The sequence below is a fragment of the Trachurus trachurus genome (genome assembly GCF_905171665.1).
Source record: "Trachurus trachurus genome assembly, chromosome: 17".
Classification (NCBI taxonomy): domain Eukaryota; kingdom Metazoa; phylum Chordata; class Actinopteri; order Carangiformes; family Carangidae; genus Trachurus; species Trachurus trachurus.
In genome coordinates this window covers 24,714,379-24,733,540 of record NC_139900.1, presented here as the reverse complement: position 1 = coordinate 24,733,540, position 19,162 = coordinate 24,714,379, and the positions used below count along the sequence as shown (strand labels likewise).

Below are 19,162 nucleotides of genomic sequence, written 5' to 3'. Positions count from 1 at the left end.
TCATGGCTTGTGTATATGTGGATGTAACAACATCTGTAAGTGCAGTTTTTCATGTCCATGAGACTATGTGAAGTTTCCTGAAGGAATAATCAACATCAAAAAGACCTCTCCACATCATATCTCACAGGGAACTGCCCATTGGTCCAACCTCCCATTGGTTCGACCTCCCGTTACTCCGACAAAATCAACCACAAGTCGGACCAATAGGAGGTCGAACCAATGGGTGATCCCGTTAGTTCGAACTGTCATCGCTACTTTGTGACAAGCTCTTCCATTGATAGGAGCATGCAGCTTTCTCTCTCTCTCTGTGTGTGAGAGAGAGAGCAAAATAACGAGAATTACTGAAAGAGAGAGAGCTCTCATAACAGAAACGCACATCACACACACACACACACACACACACGCGGCCCAGAATATCACCATATTCAGTCAGAGAGCCAGATCATGTCAGATCGCGCACAACCATCATAAATGCTGATCAAGATGTGTAAACTGATAATCAAAGCCCCCCCCCCCCCCCCCCCCTCCCAGAGTACAGAGTAAAAGAAATACACTTTTTTTTTTCTCTCCCCCCCTCCGCTCGAGCGTGGCTGAACCCGGCTTGAGCCCACTTCACGGGCGCGAGCCTGCTGCAGCCGCCGCTCCAGCTGACAGCAGACTGAGAGAAAAAAAAAAGTAAATTTCGCTTTGGTTAGGTTCAGGCAATGAAGAAAGGAGTTGGTTAAGTTTAGTAAAAACACCAGGTAGAGGCTAGACAGGCTGGAAGCATAATGAGCGTTATATGTTATTAATATGAAGTGCTTGTTTTGCACATGATCCGTTTGATCCCAGAAAGGAAAAAAGGATCAATGCGCAGCCTCCGTTTCCTTTCTGATTGTGTCCGTCTGTCCGTTCTGAGTGGGAGAGAGAGAACCCAATCCACCTGTCTGTAATGTAAGTTTGATTTGATATGAATGTCAAGGTTTAATTATGGACACTAATGAGCGCGCAGCAGTGCGTAAAAGTCGTGCGTAATGACAGCTCCTCGTTGGTGAAACACAATAAACTGCACCTCTTCTTCCACGTGTGTCTTATTGACAGGTGGAGCCTATATGAATAATTATATAAATGCATAGTGAACGGTAAGAATGGAGAGTTGGACTAATGCTAATAACTAGTCCAGTTCGAACTAATGAGGACCTCTCATTACTCCGATTGTCGGACTAATGGGAGGTCGGACCAGTGCCATGGACCCTATCTCACACACTGCTGGTCCGATCCAGTGTGTCATATGATGTTCCACTGACATTCCCAACACAGACCCATCACATCACTTTCACTCTCCTGCCACAAAACATCTGTGGATACTAAATTTTTTTTTGCAGTTAATCAGCACATCCAGATGTCTTCCAGGACAGTTTGGCCAATTAAAATAATTCAAATTTAAAGTCAAATTTGAGTTTAATTGTCTTTCTAGAGAGAAGCATCCATACCACAACTGCTGAACTGGTCTCCTGAGCAGGACCATAAAACAAATACAGTTTGGTACAATAAGATCTTTATTGGCATCGAGGGAAAAGTCGTGAAAAGTCAGAAAACACAAATGATGTGGTTCAAAAGAGGAGGTTAAGAGCACATGATGGTGGTTCCTAGGTCCAGGAACCTGAAGCATCTTCGCCCAGATACTGACGGAGCCGTTTGCGCTGAAACCCAGGATCCTGTCATCACAACTGAAACCATCAGCTGGCACGTAAGGAAATGAGACGCATATGTGAGCAGAACTGCAGAGACAACAAAGGTGTGAAGACAGAGTTTCCAGATGTTCATGAAACATTAATAGATGGTGTCAGGCTACAAGGGACAGAATGGACTGAAGGTTTCAGCTCATCTTCCATTTGCAGAAGACTTCAAATGTGTTTTTTGGTCCATCAAGGTGTTATGAAGCGGGTGATCGGAGTTGTTTAGAATGGCCTCTCTACCATCTTCAGTGTCCATCTTTCCACCATGTGAATCCATCAGGGAAACTTGACTGAAGTCTTCCATCATGGCTGACAGCAGAAAGGACCTACAGTAGGACTACATCTCCACTTCCAAGTCTTCATCTTTAACACCAACACCTCTTCATCTCAGCTGGAACAGGGTGCTGTCCTCCAGATCTGCTCCGTTTTCAATGAAAGAAGCTCCTCTCCTGAACAAACTCATCTCCTCACAGAAGTATCCATCAGTCAGAAGTTGACAAAATACGACAAAAACACAACAACAAAAAAGGAAAGGTTGAGTAAAAAACTCAAGAGCTACCAGACTTTGCTGCAGCCAGTTGAAGCTCATGTTCTGGAATTGGCAGTATGTTGTCGTTGTAGTTTGTCTCACCAAGTTTTTCTGAGTGGGACAACATACCAGATCAGGTTCAGAATAAAAAGTTTTAATATTGGGACATTTATGACACAAACATGGCCAGCTTCACATACTCACTCATGCTCTCACGTCCTAACAATGTCACAACTGCTCCTGGGTTTCTGTCCATCAGCTTCATGGAGACTTAAAAACCCTCATCAAGTGTCTGTCCTCACGATGAAACACATCAAACCCAAAATGAACCCCCTCCTCTTCTGTGAGGTCATACTGGTGCACACAGTCTTTTAGAAATCATGTTCCACTGGTGAGACTGCAGCACAGGGAGTAGGAGTGTTCAGATAGTGGATGAGATGGTGAATACGGTCTATGGTGCTGCAAAAAATACCCTCCCCACCCCCACCCCGCTCCAATCACACAGACTCCCTCCACTCCATGTTACAAAAGACATTTATAAAAGGACAAGCAGCCACAGATTAAAGACAGTTTGTTTCTACAGGCAACAGATCAACACAACAGCCACGGGACTCTCCCTAACAGCCCAGGGTTGACTCCTCAGTCTGTTACATGTGCTTCTTTAGCTTCTCCATCACTCTCATCTCTCCGTTCAATTTGCAGTCAGCAGCCGTTCAGATCTTCACCACTGTCTGGTTTTATTTGAAAGATGACAGACACAGCAAAAAAAAAAAAAAACACAAAAAAAAAAACATCCAAAAAAAAAAAAAATTCAAAACACTTGTAATATTACTGAAAAGAATTAAACAAAAACTCAATTATGTCTGCTTCAACTTATCATAGCTTCATATCACCGTGTACTGTATATGGGATGGGATGTGTCTGCATTACCCCCTGCTGGTCAAAACTATTATGTTCTTCACTGTGGACTGAGATGTTACTGCTTAGATTTTATTAGTTCCATCCAGCCCAGTGTGACAACTGCATGTTTGAACACTAGAGTTTATTTGCAGAGGTGTATGGAGGCTGAAACACAAGTCAGAGTGTTGGGGTCAATAAAGTTTACGCAATAGTGGGGATCGGCGGTCTGTTTGGAAGTCACTGTGTCTTGTTCCTTGTTCGCTTTTGCTGTTTTTAATCACATTAGCACCACCTACAGGTCAGAGGAATGCTGCAGCAGGATTGTGTTATGCGTCATCCATATGCAATGTGTGCACAAGATAAACAATAGTCCCAAATTTCTGAGAGGCCAAAAAACCCCAGATTGGATTTTTAAAAGCAGAATCTGCTATTGCTACATAGCCAACGTTATAATTTAACAGCAGCTTCCTTATTGGTCTTCCAGAGAGCTTTAGTCTTTGTTGTGTTAATAATACAAGTCGTTACAATCAACCTATCAGCTACTCCTTAACACTGGACACTACAGTGACTCAATCTGAAAATGACAAGTAACAACCAGGGGCTAGCTGGTTAGCATGCTAACTTCAGTAATGAAGAAATAGATAAAGATGCAAAAGAAGTTAACACTGGAGCTTCCACATCTGGAGACAGCTGTTGGTGCGTAGATGAATGAAATTTGAAGCTGAGCTTTTGTTTCTTGTAGACTCTTTAAGTTTAACTATTGCTACATAGCTAATGTAAGCATTAACAGCTGTTAGCTCCTTTAGCTATCATTCATTACTTAATGTTAAATTTATGTAGATGTAATTCACCTCAGGCAAATGTCCAGCAGATCATTACAAGTTTTTTTATGCAATGTTCATATTCGTATCTACTTTTCAAGAATAACAGGTATAAAGGTGCTCAGATTCAGCTGCTCAGCTTCAGATCAAGAAATTCACTTGAAAACAAAGATTGTTCAATCTGGATTGTGGAAATTCAACATTCACCATGAAAAGTTTTAACATTCAGGGTATCAAAGATATCAAACAATTTCTTTAATCTCATCTATTAATTCAAAAACTCTTTCAGATGAAAAACTACAAACCAAAGACTTAATCTCTCGAAAAATAAATTCCAAAACTTGAAATAATCCGAACATTTGAGAGAGGAAATTTCAAACCACGTGAAATTAAATAGGAGACAATTCAAATTCTGCTGAAACTTAATTTCAATGGGATGTATTCAGTTGCAAAAAAAAAAACTTCTCAAAACTTTCATGGCTTGTCTTTACTACCATACATGCCAGATTCATGAGCATTGGGAATATGTCTATGGGCATTTACAGCACCGGTGTCAGCCTGGTGTATGCAGCGTTACCATCTTGTGACATGGGATCAATTTTAACAATGTGGTCCAAATTTTCAGAAGCTGGACACAGGGAGTTGGTCTCTAAAGCTCTGAATCAACCAGTGATGGACGCGTCTCACAGTGAGATCCAGGAACAGGAACTGGTCGGCCTTAGTCTGAGACAGACTGGGATCACACAGCAGAGAAGGGGCCTTTACTGAAGACAAATACAGTTACAATGTCTTTACTTGGACAACAGCACATTGCTAAATTCAGACTGAATGGACCCTGGTTTTCTGATATGGAGAGAATCTACACTGTTCACAGTCCATTATCTGAGATTGACCTGCTAGCTGCTGTACTGATCTGCTACCTCCTACTGAGAGAAAGATAGAAAGAGACACAGAAAGATACAGAGAATATAAAACAAGGGTTTTTTTTTCTTTTTACAAGAGTCCTTTTGAGGGTTTCACCATTCCCCCTAATCTCCTTCAGACACACACATTCCTCTCCTCTTGTTTCTGTGTGCGCAGGTGTAGCCGAGTCCGTCTGTTTACTTCTTACTGGTGACTGTGTGTGTGTTTGTGTGTATGCGTTGTGTGTTTTCATGTGTCTACTTGTGTTCTTTAGTGGGGGCAAAGTAGAGCTCCATGGGTTTGTTCACCTTCCAGTACTTTTCGCTGACCAGCTCCAGAGAGAAGGAACCATTCAGGACCTGTGGACAGAGTCGGATATTTGAGACATGCCTGGCTGTTCTTACACTCTTTTGTTGTCAAGTCTGTCATTCCAGTCCACCTTAAAGGGATAGTTCAACATTTTGGCAAATTGGCCCATTGCCATAATCTCTGTAGTCTAAAGAGTAGGTTTGTTACCTTTAATTCACCACGCTATGAGATAATAACGTTTTCGAGGTAAATTCATGCAAAACAGCTGATGTGCGTTGCCTTCAGGGACAGTTTTTCAGCCTCGAAAACAGCGCCATCTCATAGCGTGGTGAATGTGCAGGTCATAACTTGTCCACCAGAGCGTTTTGGAGTTGTTGGATTGTGTATATGATGAGTTTGATGAGGGAAACCAAGAAATTCCATTAGCCTCCGTAGCGTAGCTCTGAGCAGCTCGCCGCTCTGCTCCGCCGTTCTAAAAATAGTTTACACCGACAATTAAAGGTGACAAACCTACTGCTATGACTATAGCGATTATGGCAATGGGCCAATTTTCCAAAATGTTGAACTATCCCTATACTTCACCCAAAATCGATAATTCATTAAAACTCTTTTGGAGTTCCGGGGGGGGGGGGTCCGGCTGGCAACGGGTTTTCATATAATGGTGGCGGATAGAGCTCACTTCTGAATCGTCCAAAACACACACTATGAAACATCCAGATACCTCCATACTGCCCTAGTGTCCTGAAGCCGTGAAATGAAAATGTTGTTTGGAAAGAATTAATGTGATCTGTGTTTTTAGCCTTGATGTAGCAGTAGCTCCCAGTGGCTGTGTGAGATTTGCTGCAAGATGTTCTTCCGTTTACATCATACATCCAGTGGTTTACGATGAACGAACATCTCGCAGCAAATCTCGCACATGCACACAAACATCAACAGAGCCACTGGGACCTACTACTACAACAAGGAAACAAACAGAGATCACAGCCATTACATGAAAATCTGCAGCCAGCCGGAACTGCCCTGGAACTCCAAAAGCGTTTTGATAACTCCAAACCCTTCCTTGGGACGGTGAGTAGAAAATTGGTGAATTATCGATTTTGGGTGAAGTATCCCTTTAAGGGAGACGTTCTCGGACTGATCTGTCTGTTTCAGCTGATGTGCAAACTGTTCCCTCCCTCTCCTTCTCTGCTAAAACCATGGCATTTCACAAACTCCAAGTTTTCTGTCAAGTTAAGTTTTGTAGCTCAGCCCAGCTAGAAAACCACTCAACAACGTGTAAAAACATCTGTGGTGGATGAAGCCAGCCTCCACGCTCCACGCTTTCTATTAGCAGATATCTCAGAAATTCATGATGCCAATGGTTCAGAGAACAGTAATCGCGACTCGACCTCCACTTTATGCAAATTTGGTCCGTCCAACGCAATGCAGCCGGCTCATGAAACTCAGTTCAAACTATCACACTAGGCAGTGTTGATCAAATATGAATCAAGATTCTGTTACAGCACTGCCCATTTTCCGCCTATAATGTTTTCAGAAACATACTTTAGTGTATTGTTTAGCTATAAAATGAGATCGTATGTGACCAGGCCGCCCTGTTGAAATCGGCAGAGCAAAAATCAAGCTCCGCCCACTCGCTGAAGCGCTCAGTGATCTGTTGCGTCCAGATCCATTCGCGCCGGATTTGTTGCATCTCCACCATAAGGAGTGACATGGTTACATGCACACGCACACAGAGTAAAGAGACTGAGCTGCTAGCCACAGTGCAAACTGCTACAACAGATCCGTCGCCTCAGAGCGCGTGTGTGAGCTACTTCCATCAGTGGTTCTGTGTTTTCACGGCTGTGTGTGTGTGACTGTGTGTGTGTACTCACAGTGAACTGGTTTCCAGCAGTGGGTATGTAGATGGTGTACTGTTTCTCTGAAGCTGCCTCCACGTTAACAGGACTGGCTTCAGCGTTTCTTCTCAGCTCCTCCAGAGCCAATCGGACAGCCAGGTATTTAGATAGGTGATCCACTGTAGCGTTGCCGGACGTCTTGATGTAGCGCGGGACAAACTCCACACTGCAGACACACACACAACGGGTAAATAGGTAGACACAGTTGATGAGGACACAGAATGAGACATGAATGTGGTCAGACACTGATGTCAATTTCAGGAGAGATTGAGAAATGCAACAACAATGCAAGACTTTGGTGTGTACTCTTAGTATTGCATCTCTATGACCATATACATGCGGAAAAAAAGCTAAGCAACACACACACAGTCAAGAGATGGAAACCTCGAAAAAGTAGAAGTCAACTTTAAAGTGAAGCTGTGTTTGTGTGGCGCTACCTGTTGTGGCCGTCGTCCTTCTCCATCAGTGTGGGATGTGGCCTGAACACCAGCTCTATTTCACTTGCACCGCCGTCAATCACAGAATCCCCGCCCCCGTTCTCAGCAGCATTGTCCATGTCCAGACCGCTGTCATCACTGGTCTTGGTGCGTTTAATGCTCGGACCTGCCTCCTGAGAACACACAGTAAAAACACATATTCAGTGAGTTGTTCCTAGGCTTGACGTTACAACCACTGCACTGCGCTGCAGCTGATTCCAGCTGTGTTAGGAAGTTGTGACACTCAGTTTGCTTGTTCTGTTGCAGCTCCCTCCTCTCTGGCATAAACCACAAGTCAGTCTGCTGCCTCCAGCTGCTTCAGAACGCAGCAGCTCGGCTTCTCTCCGGCTTTAACGCACAACATTACATCACCCTCCTCCTCCTCCATTCCCTTCACTGGCTCCCTGTCCAATTTAAAATTCATCCTTATTTTTTTCTGATCACCTTTAAAGGTCCAGTGTGTAAAATGGGGGGAAAACCATGCGTTCAGATTCTAGATCGCAGCGCTCACTCGCTCCTACTCACCCCTTCCGTCGGAAAATATACGGGGGCCTCTGAGGACAAAAAAACTTTATTTCATAGCGATTATACACTTATACAAATATATTCATGGGTAGCAGATTCAGATTCAGCCAATTAACCTTGACAATTATTACACACCAGACCTTTAAAGCACACTGGAGCCTGCCATTTTGTAAACTCTGTTTATACAGTAAATCACCTTTTATAAACAGAGTGATTATTATCATGATCAGGTGGAAGAAGGAGCTAAAAGAACGTGAGTGTTAGAAATGTGTGATACATCAGTGTTTCCTCTACATTCATTTAGGAGTGGCGGGCCGCCATTCCTAAATCCTAGCCGCCGCTCCTTCAAATTTCTTTTTTTTTTTTCATTGCACCCCCGCCGCATGTCTCCACCTCCAGCAGAGTCCTGCAGTGGGTCGGGTACTTGTGACTAATAAGGTAAACTAACTATCTTGCTCAGTATCTACTCTTGGGTTCTTTTTCTAACTCTGTTATCAAAGAACCAGGGATTATGTTAAGTAACCCAACGTTACTCCTCAGCGGGGGCGGGGGCATCATATCACGGCGACTACGGCCGCACCCTCTTGCTCTCTTCTTTCGATCCTCTCGTCAGCTGCTCCAAACAAACTCATCTACGCCTCGTTAACGGACCACAGTGTGGTTTTCCACACAGCAGTCTGAACTCAGGTGAAAGAATAACAGTCTCAGTAGCCTACAGATCAGTGGTCGCTGCTGCCGCTGTGTTTTTAAACTTAGCGGGTTTGATTCTCGTGTCGACGTCGGGTTCAAGTGCTAGTGGAAAAGCAAAAAAAAAAAAAACGAGTAGAGTGTTGAGCTGCAGAAACACAGTACATGTAGTAAATGCCATCTCACCTGGTTGCTGTGGACAGAAGCGTTGCTACAGTGGGAGGAGTCTCCGTTGTCTTCAGCTCCGCTCCCGTTCTCCACTGTGTGTCTCTTACCACGCTGCAGTCTGCCGGCAGCAAAGACACATCGACTTGATTAGACTTTGAGTCTACATGGTTATGACTGCTGTGAGTGTGTGTGGAGGCCGGCCTGTGTACCTGGTCATAGCCTGTATCTTCAGCCCCTCCTCTATGCTGTGGGACAGGGCTTGCTGGTTGTTGTGTTTGCTGATGCGTGCCAACACTCTCTCCTGGTGGGCTTCGTACTCGTCGCGGCTGGGATATATCTTACCTGAAAATGACACACATGTGATGTGGCTGACCTGTGACAAACAGCTGATCAAGATTAAAACCCTTCTTTACTTACTAATCAGAGCGTCAAAGTTGGGGTCTGGGCGGAGTGACCTCTTAGACACCAGCTTCTTACGACAGGTGGGACACTCTTTGTTACTGCGGAGACATGGAGGACAGACAAACACTTCAACCAATGCAGATAAAACTATGTGAGTGCTGTTGTTACAGCTACCGTATTGACTTTGATCCCCGATATATCTGAGTGGAAATATATGGAGCGCTGACAGAATTATTGAACTTTTTTTTTTTTTTTATTGAAAAATTATCTAATATTGAATCAAATTGATATAGAATCAAATTGTGACCTAAAGAATCAAAATAAAATCGAATTGTGAGATTCTTAACAATACCCAGCCCTAATGTGTGGTAATTAAAGTTATTTTGTCTCTAAAAAAAAAAGAAAAAGAAAAAAAAAAGTGAAAACTTCTGAAATTTTAATATTTATTTTTCTACAACAGCACAACTCCTCAGCCTTTAAGAGTATTTACGTTTTAGGGTTGGGCAATGATTTTCAAATGATCAAATACTCATTCAATGAAAAAAAAAGTCAAATAGTTTATGGAACTATTGTCTTGATTGAAAAAATGTAAATGTCCCTTTTTACTGTTGCAGAAGGGGAAACATGGAGAGACTCCTACAACCATCAGAAAGATCTGTGTGGAACTCGAAAAAAACGAGATGACGAGATGAGACTTCATCCTTGTTTAGCTGTGCTCCCATTACCTGACTTAAAGCAGAAGTAAGTGATATATTTGTGTTAATATAAGTCTTAAATAGTTATATCTTCCGACAGCAATCATTTACATAGAGTGTTTGGACTGAAACACGGGTCTGTCAGTCACTCTGCTCTGCTCTGAGGCGAAGAGAAAACATTTATCGTATCCTACAGTTTTTATCCAATGAGGAGAGAGAACGGCATGCAGGGCTGTGTGTGCAGCCAAGGGACGCCGTGAATGTGGCGACGTAGGGACGAGGACTGTTACGGTGCGTTCAAGGAAACTCGTATTTTTCTGACCGTGAAGTCGTACCAGTTCGATCTGGTACGAGTTCACGGGTCGGAAGTTACGAGTGGCCGTTATAGTGACTTTCACCGGTAAAACAGGTCGGAAAAACACGAGTGGGTTGCCTGGAACGCTACAAAGTCGTAAGTTGTGACTTGAAGCTGTAATTTACGATTTCAAAAGCCTGCCTGGAACGCAGCATTAGCGAAAACGACCGGACCACTTACTTCTGCTTTAATTGAACGCAAAGCAAAGATGTGTTCAGGTACCGAAACATGGTACTGCTGGACTTCACGTGAATCGATACTCGGTAGGAATACGGCTGATACCAATAAAAGTACCGAATTCGGTACCCATCCCTAGTGTGTGAAGTACTGGGACGAGAAGATACAAATAGCTTGATGTGATTTAATAAGTCCGGAAGTCTTTGACTGCATCTGAATTGAAGACGTTTAAAAAGGAGGTGCTAATCAGCCCAGCCCATTACACACAATGGGCAAGTTGGACAAGTTCCTATCTGCATTTCCTGGTGTCTGTACCGTATTTTCCGGACTATAAGTCGCGGTTTTTTTCTAGTTTGGCTGGCCATGCGACCTATATTCAGAAGCGACTTATATATTTAAAAAAAACCTACGCTATGACCACAAGAGGGAAGCACGGCTTTTATTTCTAAATCCCTCCTCATTCAGTGGCTCATTTTCATCTTCCTCATGTGCTGTTCTCCTCGCTGCGTTGTCTGACCTGTCTCCGTTGCGCCGTAGCGCTTCACTCCCAGTCAATTCAGAGTATTTTCACAGCGTATTCTGGGGTCAGTCTTCGGTCTCTGCTCCGGTCCCGACTGGGCTCCGGACACGGAGCAGAGACCCAGGTCCGACAGTGCAGGGCTGTCCCTCTCTGAAGCAGAGGAGAGGTCGGCTTCACTCCCGTCCGTCTTCACAGACAGTCCACAAAGAGTTTCTGATCACAGGGTTTCCAGCGCTGCCGCCTAAACTAACGTGTTAAAAAAAAAAAAAGGAGCGATATTCACCACCGCCGCCGCCCCCCACCCCTTGGGACGATCGCCTTCATTCATCTCCGCATCCTCACACACACATAGGCTACACACCACAGAGAAACGCGCATGCATAACAGCAGCGCGCGCTATAGGTGCCGGCCTTTAAACAAAGCCTGGTCATTATATGACACCCGGCTATTAATTAAATGTTTGAAAAATAAATGCGACTTATAAACCGGTGCGACTTATATATGTTTTTTTCCTCTTCATGACGTATTTTTAGGCAGATGCGACTAATACTCAGGTGCGACATATAGTCCGGAAAATACGGTATCTGTTTCTGTGTCCAGGTTTCAGGTGGTGTCCCTAACCCTTTAAGGATGCCTCCTCTCCTCCCTCTCCAGGAGTGCTCAGCCCTGGGACTGGGATTGAGACCTCGCCGCTGCCTTCATCCCATCTTTGATCCCTCGCTCTCACCGGAGCATTTAGGGCCATCGGACCAGATACAGTGTTGAAGTGTCCAGCCTGAGCTCAGTGCCATACACAGCTCAACACTGGTCAGAGAGATAAGCACTTTTTTTTTTGTGCCATCTTCTCTGAACTTCATGTGTTGCTCTTCTTGTTTCACCAACTGTATTTAATTTCTCATGTAGCATTCCTTCTATGCAGTAACTCAACAATATGTTTTTATGGCACTTCCTTGAATATCTTAACTCCATTGAATCTAATTTAATTTTGCACTTGTGGCCATTCGGTTTTCCATCCAAACTCTCAACTCCCTCATTTAAAGGTAAAGGTAAAGGTAAAGGTACTTTATTTGTCACATATACAGCTAGTACAGCGGCAGGGGATTCGAACCCAGGACCTTCTTGCTGTGAGGCAACAGTGCTAACCACTGTGCCACCGTGCCGCAAAATATGCAGCGACCTGCCAGGTAAAATGTTACTACGGACACGTAATTTAACACGCTTTACTCGGGATCTTAGTGAAACAGGCCCACTGTGTGTTTAGGGAAGTAACCAACACCATAATATGATGTCAGCCCTAAGTACATGGAAGTCACATCTCTTGTTTGACTACTGTCTGTTTGTTTAAATTAAACTGGACACTGTACAATATCAGGAATCTACTTGAAAGATTGATTGACCAGACCTATGAAAACTGAGGCAAGATGACATGAAGACCTGCCCCTGGTCGAAGTCTGTTGCGTTCTGGAGTTGAAGTCAATAAAAACCAGACTATTGTGGATCTCAGTCTGAGGCTGAGAGACTAAATAAGGCTTATAGCCCAGGCTCAGGGCCTCTTGGTGGATCTCCTGTTGGACTGTTTGCCATTTGCGCTTAGTTCTTACCATGGCAGCCCAGGTTCGCATCCAGGCTGTGGCCTTTTGTTATGTGTACACTGAGGTTTACACCTAATGTAGAATTACCGTTAACACAAGGGCTGCCAGAATGAACTTCGCTATTCAAACAGAATTCAAATTATTTTAAAAAATGGGAACATTCAAAGGTGGAAACTGATGTTCGAACGTGTACCGTCCACAACAACCAAATTAATGTGGTGTGTCGCGACATTCGGGGTAGTGGTTGTTGATAAAACAAACTATTTTGTTGTTGTTGTGCGACATAGAGCTGCAGCTTCAAATTTACGAGCAGAGTTTATTTGACTGGGGCGGTGGCCTACGTGTTCCCACACTACACATACGTTCTTCTTTTTATATCGATCGATCCACGGCGTGCTGATCAGGGATTAACTGTGATCCGTTGCACCACTACTTATAATATTTTGATTTCCCTTCTTGAAATTTTATTTTGAGATGATAAAACTTAAATGTGTTGCAAATCTGTTACATAACAGATTTGATTGGAATGCCCTTTAGTGGACATGGGAGGTAATAATGAGCTGGTATGGGTGTATATAATGAGCTAAAAAAAAGAGAGAATTGGAATATAATTTGAATATTTAACGTAAAAAGCGTTAGAAATTTGAATCTGATTTGGGGGGGAAGACTGACAGTGACAGCCCCAGTTTACATACTCTCAACAGCCTGAGAAGTCACCACAGCTGACAATATGTCTAGTGTGCCTGAGAACAGGGCTTTAGTTAGAGGGTTGTAAGAGATGACAACATCAGTAACAGTCACTTTCAGGTATCTGTAATCAGCACATTCACAGTAGTTTTGAACTCTAATTTGTTCTTTAGCCTCGTCTTGTTTTTCCTTTGCCTGACTGTGGAGGCCACACCTGACACTCTGCCCTCCCTCTGAGCTCACCATCACTCATTCTGAACTACTCTATTAGACTCCCTCAATGAGGTGGGATGATCAGAAACCTGAAAGCCACCGCAGAAACATGGGGGTTGGGGTGACAGGGGTGGGGTTTCCTGGTTCCTATACTGCGAGGTACAAACTCACCCAGATCTCAAAGCTGTGATGATACAGTCCGCGCAGAAGCGGTGCAGGCATTCTTTAGTCGTCATTGTGTTCTTCAGCATGTCCAGACAGATAGGACACATTAGTTCGCTGTGCAAGGACCTCGGTGACACCGCTATCTCCAGTCCATCTGTTATTGCTTCCTGTGTCGGTACGAAACAGATTGAGATCTCGTTTACTACACACTCATCTATCTGAAGCATCGTTCGGTGTCTTCATTTCACTTTTCATACAACAACCTAACACAAAGTGAACCACATGAACCTGAGTTAACACTGACGACAATGACAGTGTGATATAAAATAATAAATAATAAAATACAAAAACAGAACAAGTATTGAGCTGAGTAAAACCAGAAATACAAGTGATGTGCTCCTCTGAGGAACATACGTACCTGTGGAGTTCTCTGCAGCTCATACAGACTCAGCTCCCAGGTCTTACTGAGGGGTTGCACCCCGTTGGTCTGAACTGTCTGAGTCATCACTGCACAACTGAAACACACAAAACACAGTCGTTTTTTTTCTTTCTAGGATGCATTGACACTTATGAATACAAAATTTTAGGCAAAATTAGACAATTTGAAAGTGAAAGTTCCAAAGCTGTAGCACATGTGGTTGATTTGTTATGAATTTATTTTCAATGGTTTGAAATTTAGAGGCACGCTGTAACGCCACCATCAGGACTATTGATTGTGTTTCCAGTTGAGGACATCTGGCATTTTGATATATCATCATCATCACACTAGCCGGGGCCTGAACCCACAACCTCTGACACCAAGAAGCAGCTCCTAACTCACTGAGCTATTTGACTGGAATTAGGACCTGGTGTGTGGCTTCTCAAATAGACTCAGATGTCATAAATACTGTTATCTAAACAAAATTCTGATGTCAATGACGTATAAGGGTTTTCAACATGCCAGTTTTAAAATACCAAAAAAAAAGAATATCTTTTGCAACTGTTCAAACATCAAGGATGTTGTGTATACAAAAATTAACGTTACATTTTTTAATTTAGCAATTTTAGTGTTTTTTCATATAGATTAATTGCCCGTGGCCTTAAAATATGTCATGTGGTGCGAGCATTATTTATCAGAAAATTTATACATTTTCTTAAAGCAGAAGTAAGCGATATTTTTGTGTTAATATAAGTCTTAAATAGTTATATCTTCAGACAGCAATCACTTACATAGAGTGTTTGGACCGAAACACGGGTCTCTCAGTCACTCTGCTCTGCTCTGAGCCGAGGAGAAAACTTTTCTCGTATCCTACAAGTTTTATCCAATGAGGAGAGAGAACAGCATGAAGGGCTGTGTGTGCAGCCAAGGGATGCGCCTGAATGTGGTGACGTAGGGACGAGGACGGGGGCTGCTAACTCCGTCGGCTGACAAGAAGTTATGGTGCGTTCAAGGCAACTTGTAACTCGTGTTTTTTCGACCTGTGAAGTGGTACCAGTTTGATCTGGTACGAGTTCACGGGTCGGAAGTTACGAGTGGCCGTTATAGTGACTTTCACAGGTAAAACAGGTAAAACAGCAAAAACTGTCCCCTACAGGAACGTGCATCAGTGGTTTTGCATGAATTTACCTCTAAAACAACTCTGTCTGGTTAACAGTAGTATGGTTTGACTCCCTCATGAAGGCTTGATGCCGAAACGCGTCATAGTCATTTTAAACATGTCATTGTGACAATGCCTTTGAGTTTTCCAGTAGTATGTACCATTGGTTTGGTACGAATTTTGAGAGTTTTTAAATTTAAACGCACATGTCCTTGGAGTTTTGTGAATCTGGCCTGGGGCCAGACATTTCTGTAATGTTTTTTTTCACTGATTATGCATGGGAAGTAGGAGAAGGAGGAGGAGGAGGAGAAATCTAATAAAATCTTTAGCTATTCTTTTGCAGGTGTCATGCTTTCTCTGGGCAGGAGTGAGCATTCATTTAGGCCTATGCTATTTTGTCTTAGGGTCATTTTAGGTGTTTTCTAAGTCATGAACATGTATGAATCAACTAAACCTGAATGACAACAAAAAGGTTATTTTTATTTCGAAATACTATGTTTAAGACATTTAGGTCATGAATATTATATCAATTTAGTTTCATATTAGAAAATCTAATGTTAAGAAGGGTTTTTAAAATGTCACACTTGGACTGCATGATTTAAATGGATGAGTGAATGAATGAATGAATGATTAAATAAATCATCATATTACTTGTTTTTGGCAGATATTATAATATTTGATTTCATCTTAATCTGTATTTTTTCCCCCAGTTTTCCCTGAAAAAAATATTTTAATGATCATGTGATTTCCACTGAGTCTTGGATCAAACAAACTTGTTCCTTCATGTCTTGAGAATGTGATACGTAAACTAGTGCTGCCAATCGATTAAAATATTTAATCACAATTAATCTCATGACTGTTATATTTAACTCGTGATTAATCGCACATTTTTATCTATTCTAAATGTCCCTTGAATTATCATTTTAATACTCTTATCAACATGGAAAAGTGGGTAGGCTTGCTTTGTGCAAATGGTTTTTTATTGAAAACAACATGTACACTGTGAGAAATAAGGGTTCCAAAAGGTTTCTTCTAGAAGGGCTCAGCTCCTACCCAGAACCATTTGCTTCTGAAAAAGCCTGTTCTGAAGGGGTTCCAGGAACCACAAACCAAAAAGGGTTCTCCTATGAGGACAAGCCAAAAAACCTTATATGGTTCTAGTTAGCACTTTTATTTCTAAGAGTGTTTATATTTCACACTAACAGTCTCACTTTTAGTCATTCACATTTGAAACAAAATCTCACACAATGTAAAACTGTCTATCAATAAACGGATGATAATAAATACGTAGTCACAAAAACTGACTAACCCCAGAATCGTTAGGAGAGAGAGAGAAGCAGTGAGGAGCATGAGGGTGCTTCAGAGGATGAAAGTTTTGAGAAAGATTATGACTCTCTCTCGTCTTTTACGAGAGAGAGTTCAGACTTCAGCCTGCTCAGACAGCAGTGCCACAGCTCCAGCTCTGTATTTATAAGTAGGCTATACATTGTGTGTTTTAATAAATCCTGTAACATACAGTTGACCGCGGTACCGGCAGAGTGACAGTCCAAATTGACATTAACACCACATTAACAATGTGGACGAGACTACAGCTGTTACTTTGGTCCAACAGTGACTCCCGACATTAAACCAGAGTTGCTTCTATAGATATTCTATATCTTCTAAACTCTGACATGTCAAACTGTAGGATGTGTAGAGGACTAATTCATCTGTCTAACCATCAGAACTATGACACCTGAAATTGTTTACTAGGTCACAAAGAACATTAATCTTGCGATAAAAAAATTGACTTTGTTAAAATTGATTTGCGTTAACGTGTTAATAACACAATATTTTTGACAGCACTAACGCAATTACTACAATTCTTATGGTATTCACAATGCACAACCATATTGTGACATGAAACAAATAAAAACTGCAGCTCCACGAACTTGAATATTTGATCTAGGATTGGTAATATTATGGTGTTGATTATATTTATGACATGGTATCACTACAAGTAATCTGACTAATTAGGATAAGAGTCTATTTTATAAGTTTTTGATTATTCAAACATCTCAATTTAGTAAATTTAAATGGACAGTTCAGAGCTGATCTTTGCCTCTTCATCAGTACATCACAGCTTTAATTCATGACCAGGATACCTTGCAAGCAACCAGGGGTTACACACCTTGGATAATTGGCCTGATGTGCCACATGACAGCCCTCAGAGACCAAATGGAAGTAAAGAAAGCTGGATTCTTCATATATGCTCACAGATTGTTGAGTTTTAATGACCATACTGGCATAACTTACACGTTACAGACAGAGGGGATAGTGGGGGTGGTCCTGATTGAACACACTGGGTGGTTTAAGGTAAACTTGCCTATATATCCACACAGACTTTTTATTTTTATTTTTATTATTGTTTTAAAGGAAAACAACAATAACAGCTGCTAATAAATATGCCAGGACACCTTGACCAGAACTTACACATTTTCTGTGCCGCAATCATTTATTCATGTAAAAAAAGAAAAAAAAAAATACAAAACCCAACGTGTCATACCACAGACTCTTACATGTTCTCTTCGCCTTTTGTCTTATTATTGTTTTAGCTCGCTAGAACAACACAAGGGGGGGGGGGGGGGGGCACATTGTATTCTGCAGCTCGTGTCGGTAACGTTACTAGCTAACCAACAGCAATTAAGAGACAGACCACCCGCACAATATTTCATGTAAAATCTACGGCGCTCGGCTAACGTTAATGCGAACTAGCTTCCACGGAAGGTAGCTGCTATTCTCCGTAACGCTGCCATCAGAGACAAAATAAGCTCAGGATATAGCTCGCATGAATCCGACACATGACCATTAATGTACAGGATGTGTGAAACAATATCCCTGTGTCCATATAAATTTAACATTTTAATGATACAAGAAGCCTAAATGTGAAATATTGCGAGGGAGTCGTGAATGTAATTTGTCGCTGTGACAGAGGGAAAAACAACAACAGAGAAAAGAGCCGATGCATCAGTCTTCTGAGGAAAGCGACGAGATATTTACACGTTATTCCCAACGTCTAACCTCTGGGAACGGTCGGCGACACACACACATGCAAACAAAGCGGCGAAATATTAACAAATTGTAAAAATATGATTGTTTCTGTACTTACATTTTCAGTTGTGGGTACGAACCGATCCAACCAGCGCGTTCAAGGCGACGGCAATATGGCGGTTGCTCAGAAAGCGATGTAGTCTGGGAAATCGAGGCGGTATGCCAGGGACTCTGCAGGAGTCCCTTGGGCTTAGTTTAGACTAAAGTTGATGCAACGTAGCCTACAGGGTGTTTTGTGCACATCTTGGTCCAGCATCATCCAATATTTCGTTATTTAAGATGACTATGGATTGATGTTCCGAACACTGGATCTAAGGCTATGCTCAATTCGTTTTTTTTTTGCTCGGATCCTATTTTTTTTGTTTGTTTGGCTGTTCACATCACCATCTTTGTGGCCTGTATCAGATTCCAGTGTGAACGGCTTGCGGTTCCGAACTGACCCACATGCGCAAAAGATGGGCGCGAGTAGGAAGAATAGTGTCAAACGCAGTGTAGCCTTTTTCTGACGAGCACGTATTCAACTCTGCATGATTCAACTCTAACGGCGTTTTTTAAATTAATTAAAAGATTAAGAAAGAAGAGGGAAGGAATATTTTGTTTCATAACTTCTTTCAGTGTTTCCCCTCTATTAAAAATCAGAACCACGAGCTATATAGTCTCTATGGAATTGATACTAGATAACTGCACAATTTGTTCATTTTGCAGGTCAAACATGTTGTAACTTTGTTGTGTAAAACCTATAACACAAATAAGTGTCT

At 42.3% G+C, this 19,162-nt stretch overlaps 1 protein-coding gene across 1 annotated transcript; it reads right to left on the bottom strand.

The window, feature by feature from the left end:
* Nucleotides 1-1,604: 1,604 nt before the first annotated feature.
* On the bottom strand, nucleotides 1,605-18,504 carry rnf2 (ring finger protein 2). The gene is made up of 9 exons (XM_083991233.1): nucleotides 18,463-18,504; nucleotides 14,156-14,252; nucleotides 13,744-13,904; nucleotides 9,349-9,431; nucleotides 9,141-9,273; nucleotides 8,950-9,049; nucleotides 7,513-7,685; nucleotides 7,052-7,241; nucleotides 1,605-5,230 (listed from the first exon to the last, which is right to left on the bottom strand). Exons 2-9 carry the CDS (start codon nucleotides 14,240-14,242, stop codon nucleotides 5,129-5,131), a joined length of 1,029 nt encoding a protein of 342 aa, XP_083847359.1. The 5' UTR covers nucleotides 14,243-14,252; nucleotides 18,463-18,504; the 3' UTR covers nucleotides 1,605-5,128.
* Between the last annotated feature and the right edge of the window lie 658 nt (nucleotides 18,505-19,162).

Excerpts from the sequence above, each read along its gene's own strand:
- rnf2 (XM_083991233.1), bottom strand. The coding sequence starts at position 14,242 with ATGACTCAGACAGTTCAGACCAACGGGGTGCAACCCCTCAGTAAGACC. Across the intron at positions 9,432-13,743 it reads ATCACAGCTTTGAGATCTGG|TAACAAAGAGTGTCCCACCT; the intron begins GTGAGTTTGTAC and ends ATGTCTCCGCAG. Across the intron at positions 7,242-7,512 it reads AAGGACGACGGCCACAACAG|TGTGGAGTTTGTCCCGCGCT; the intron begins GTAGCGCCACAC and ends GTGTGTCTGCAG.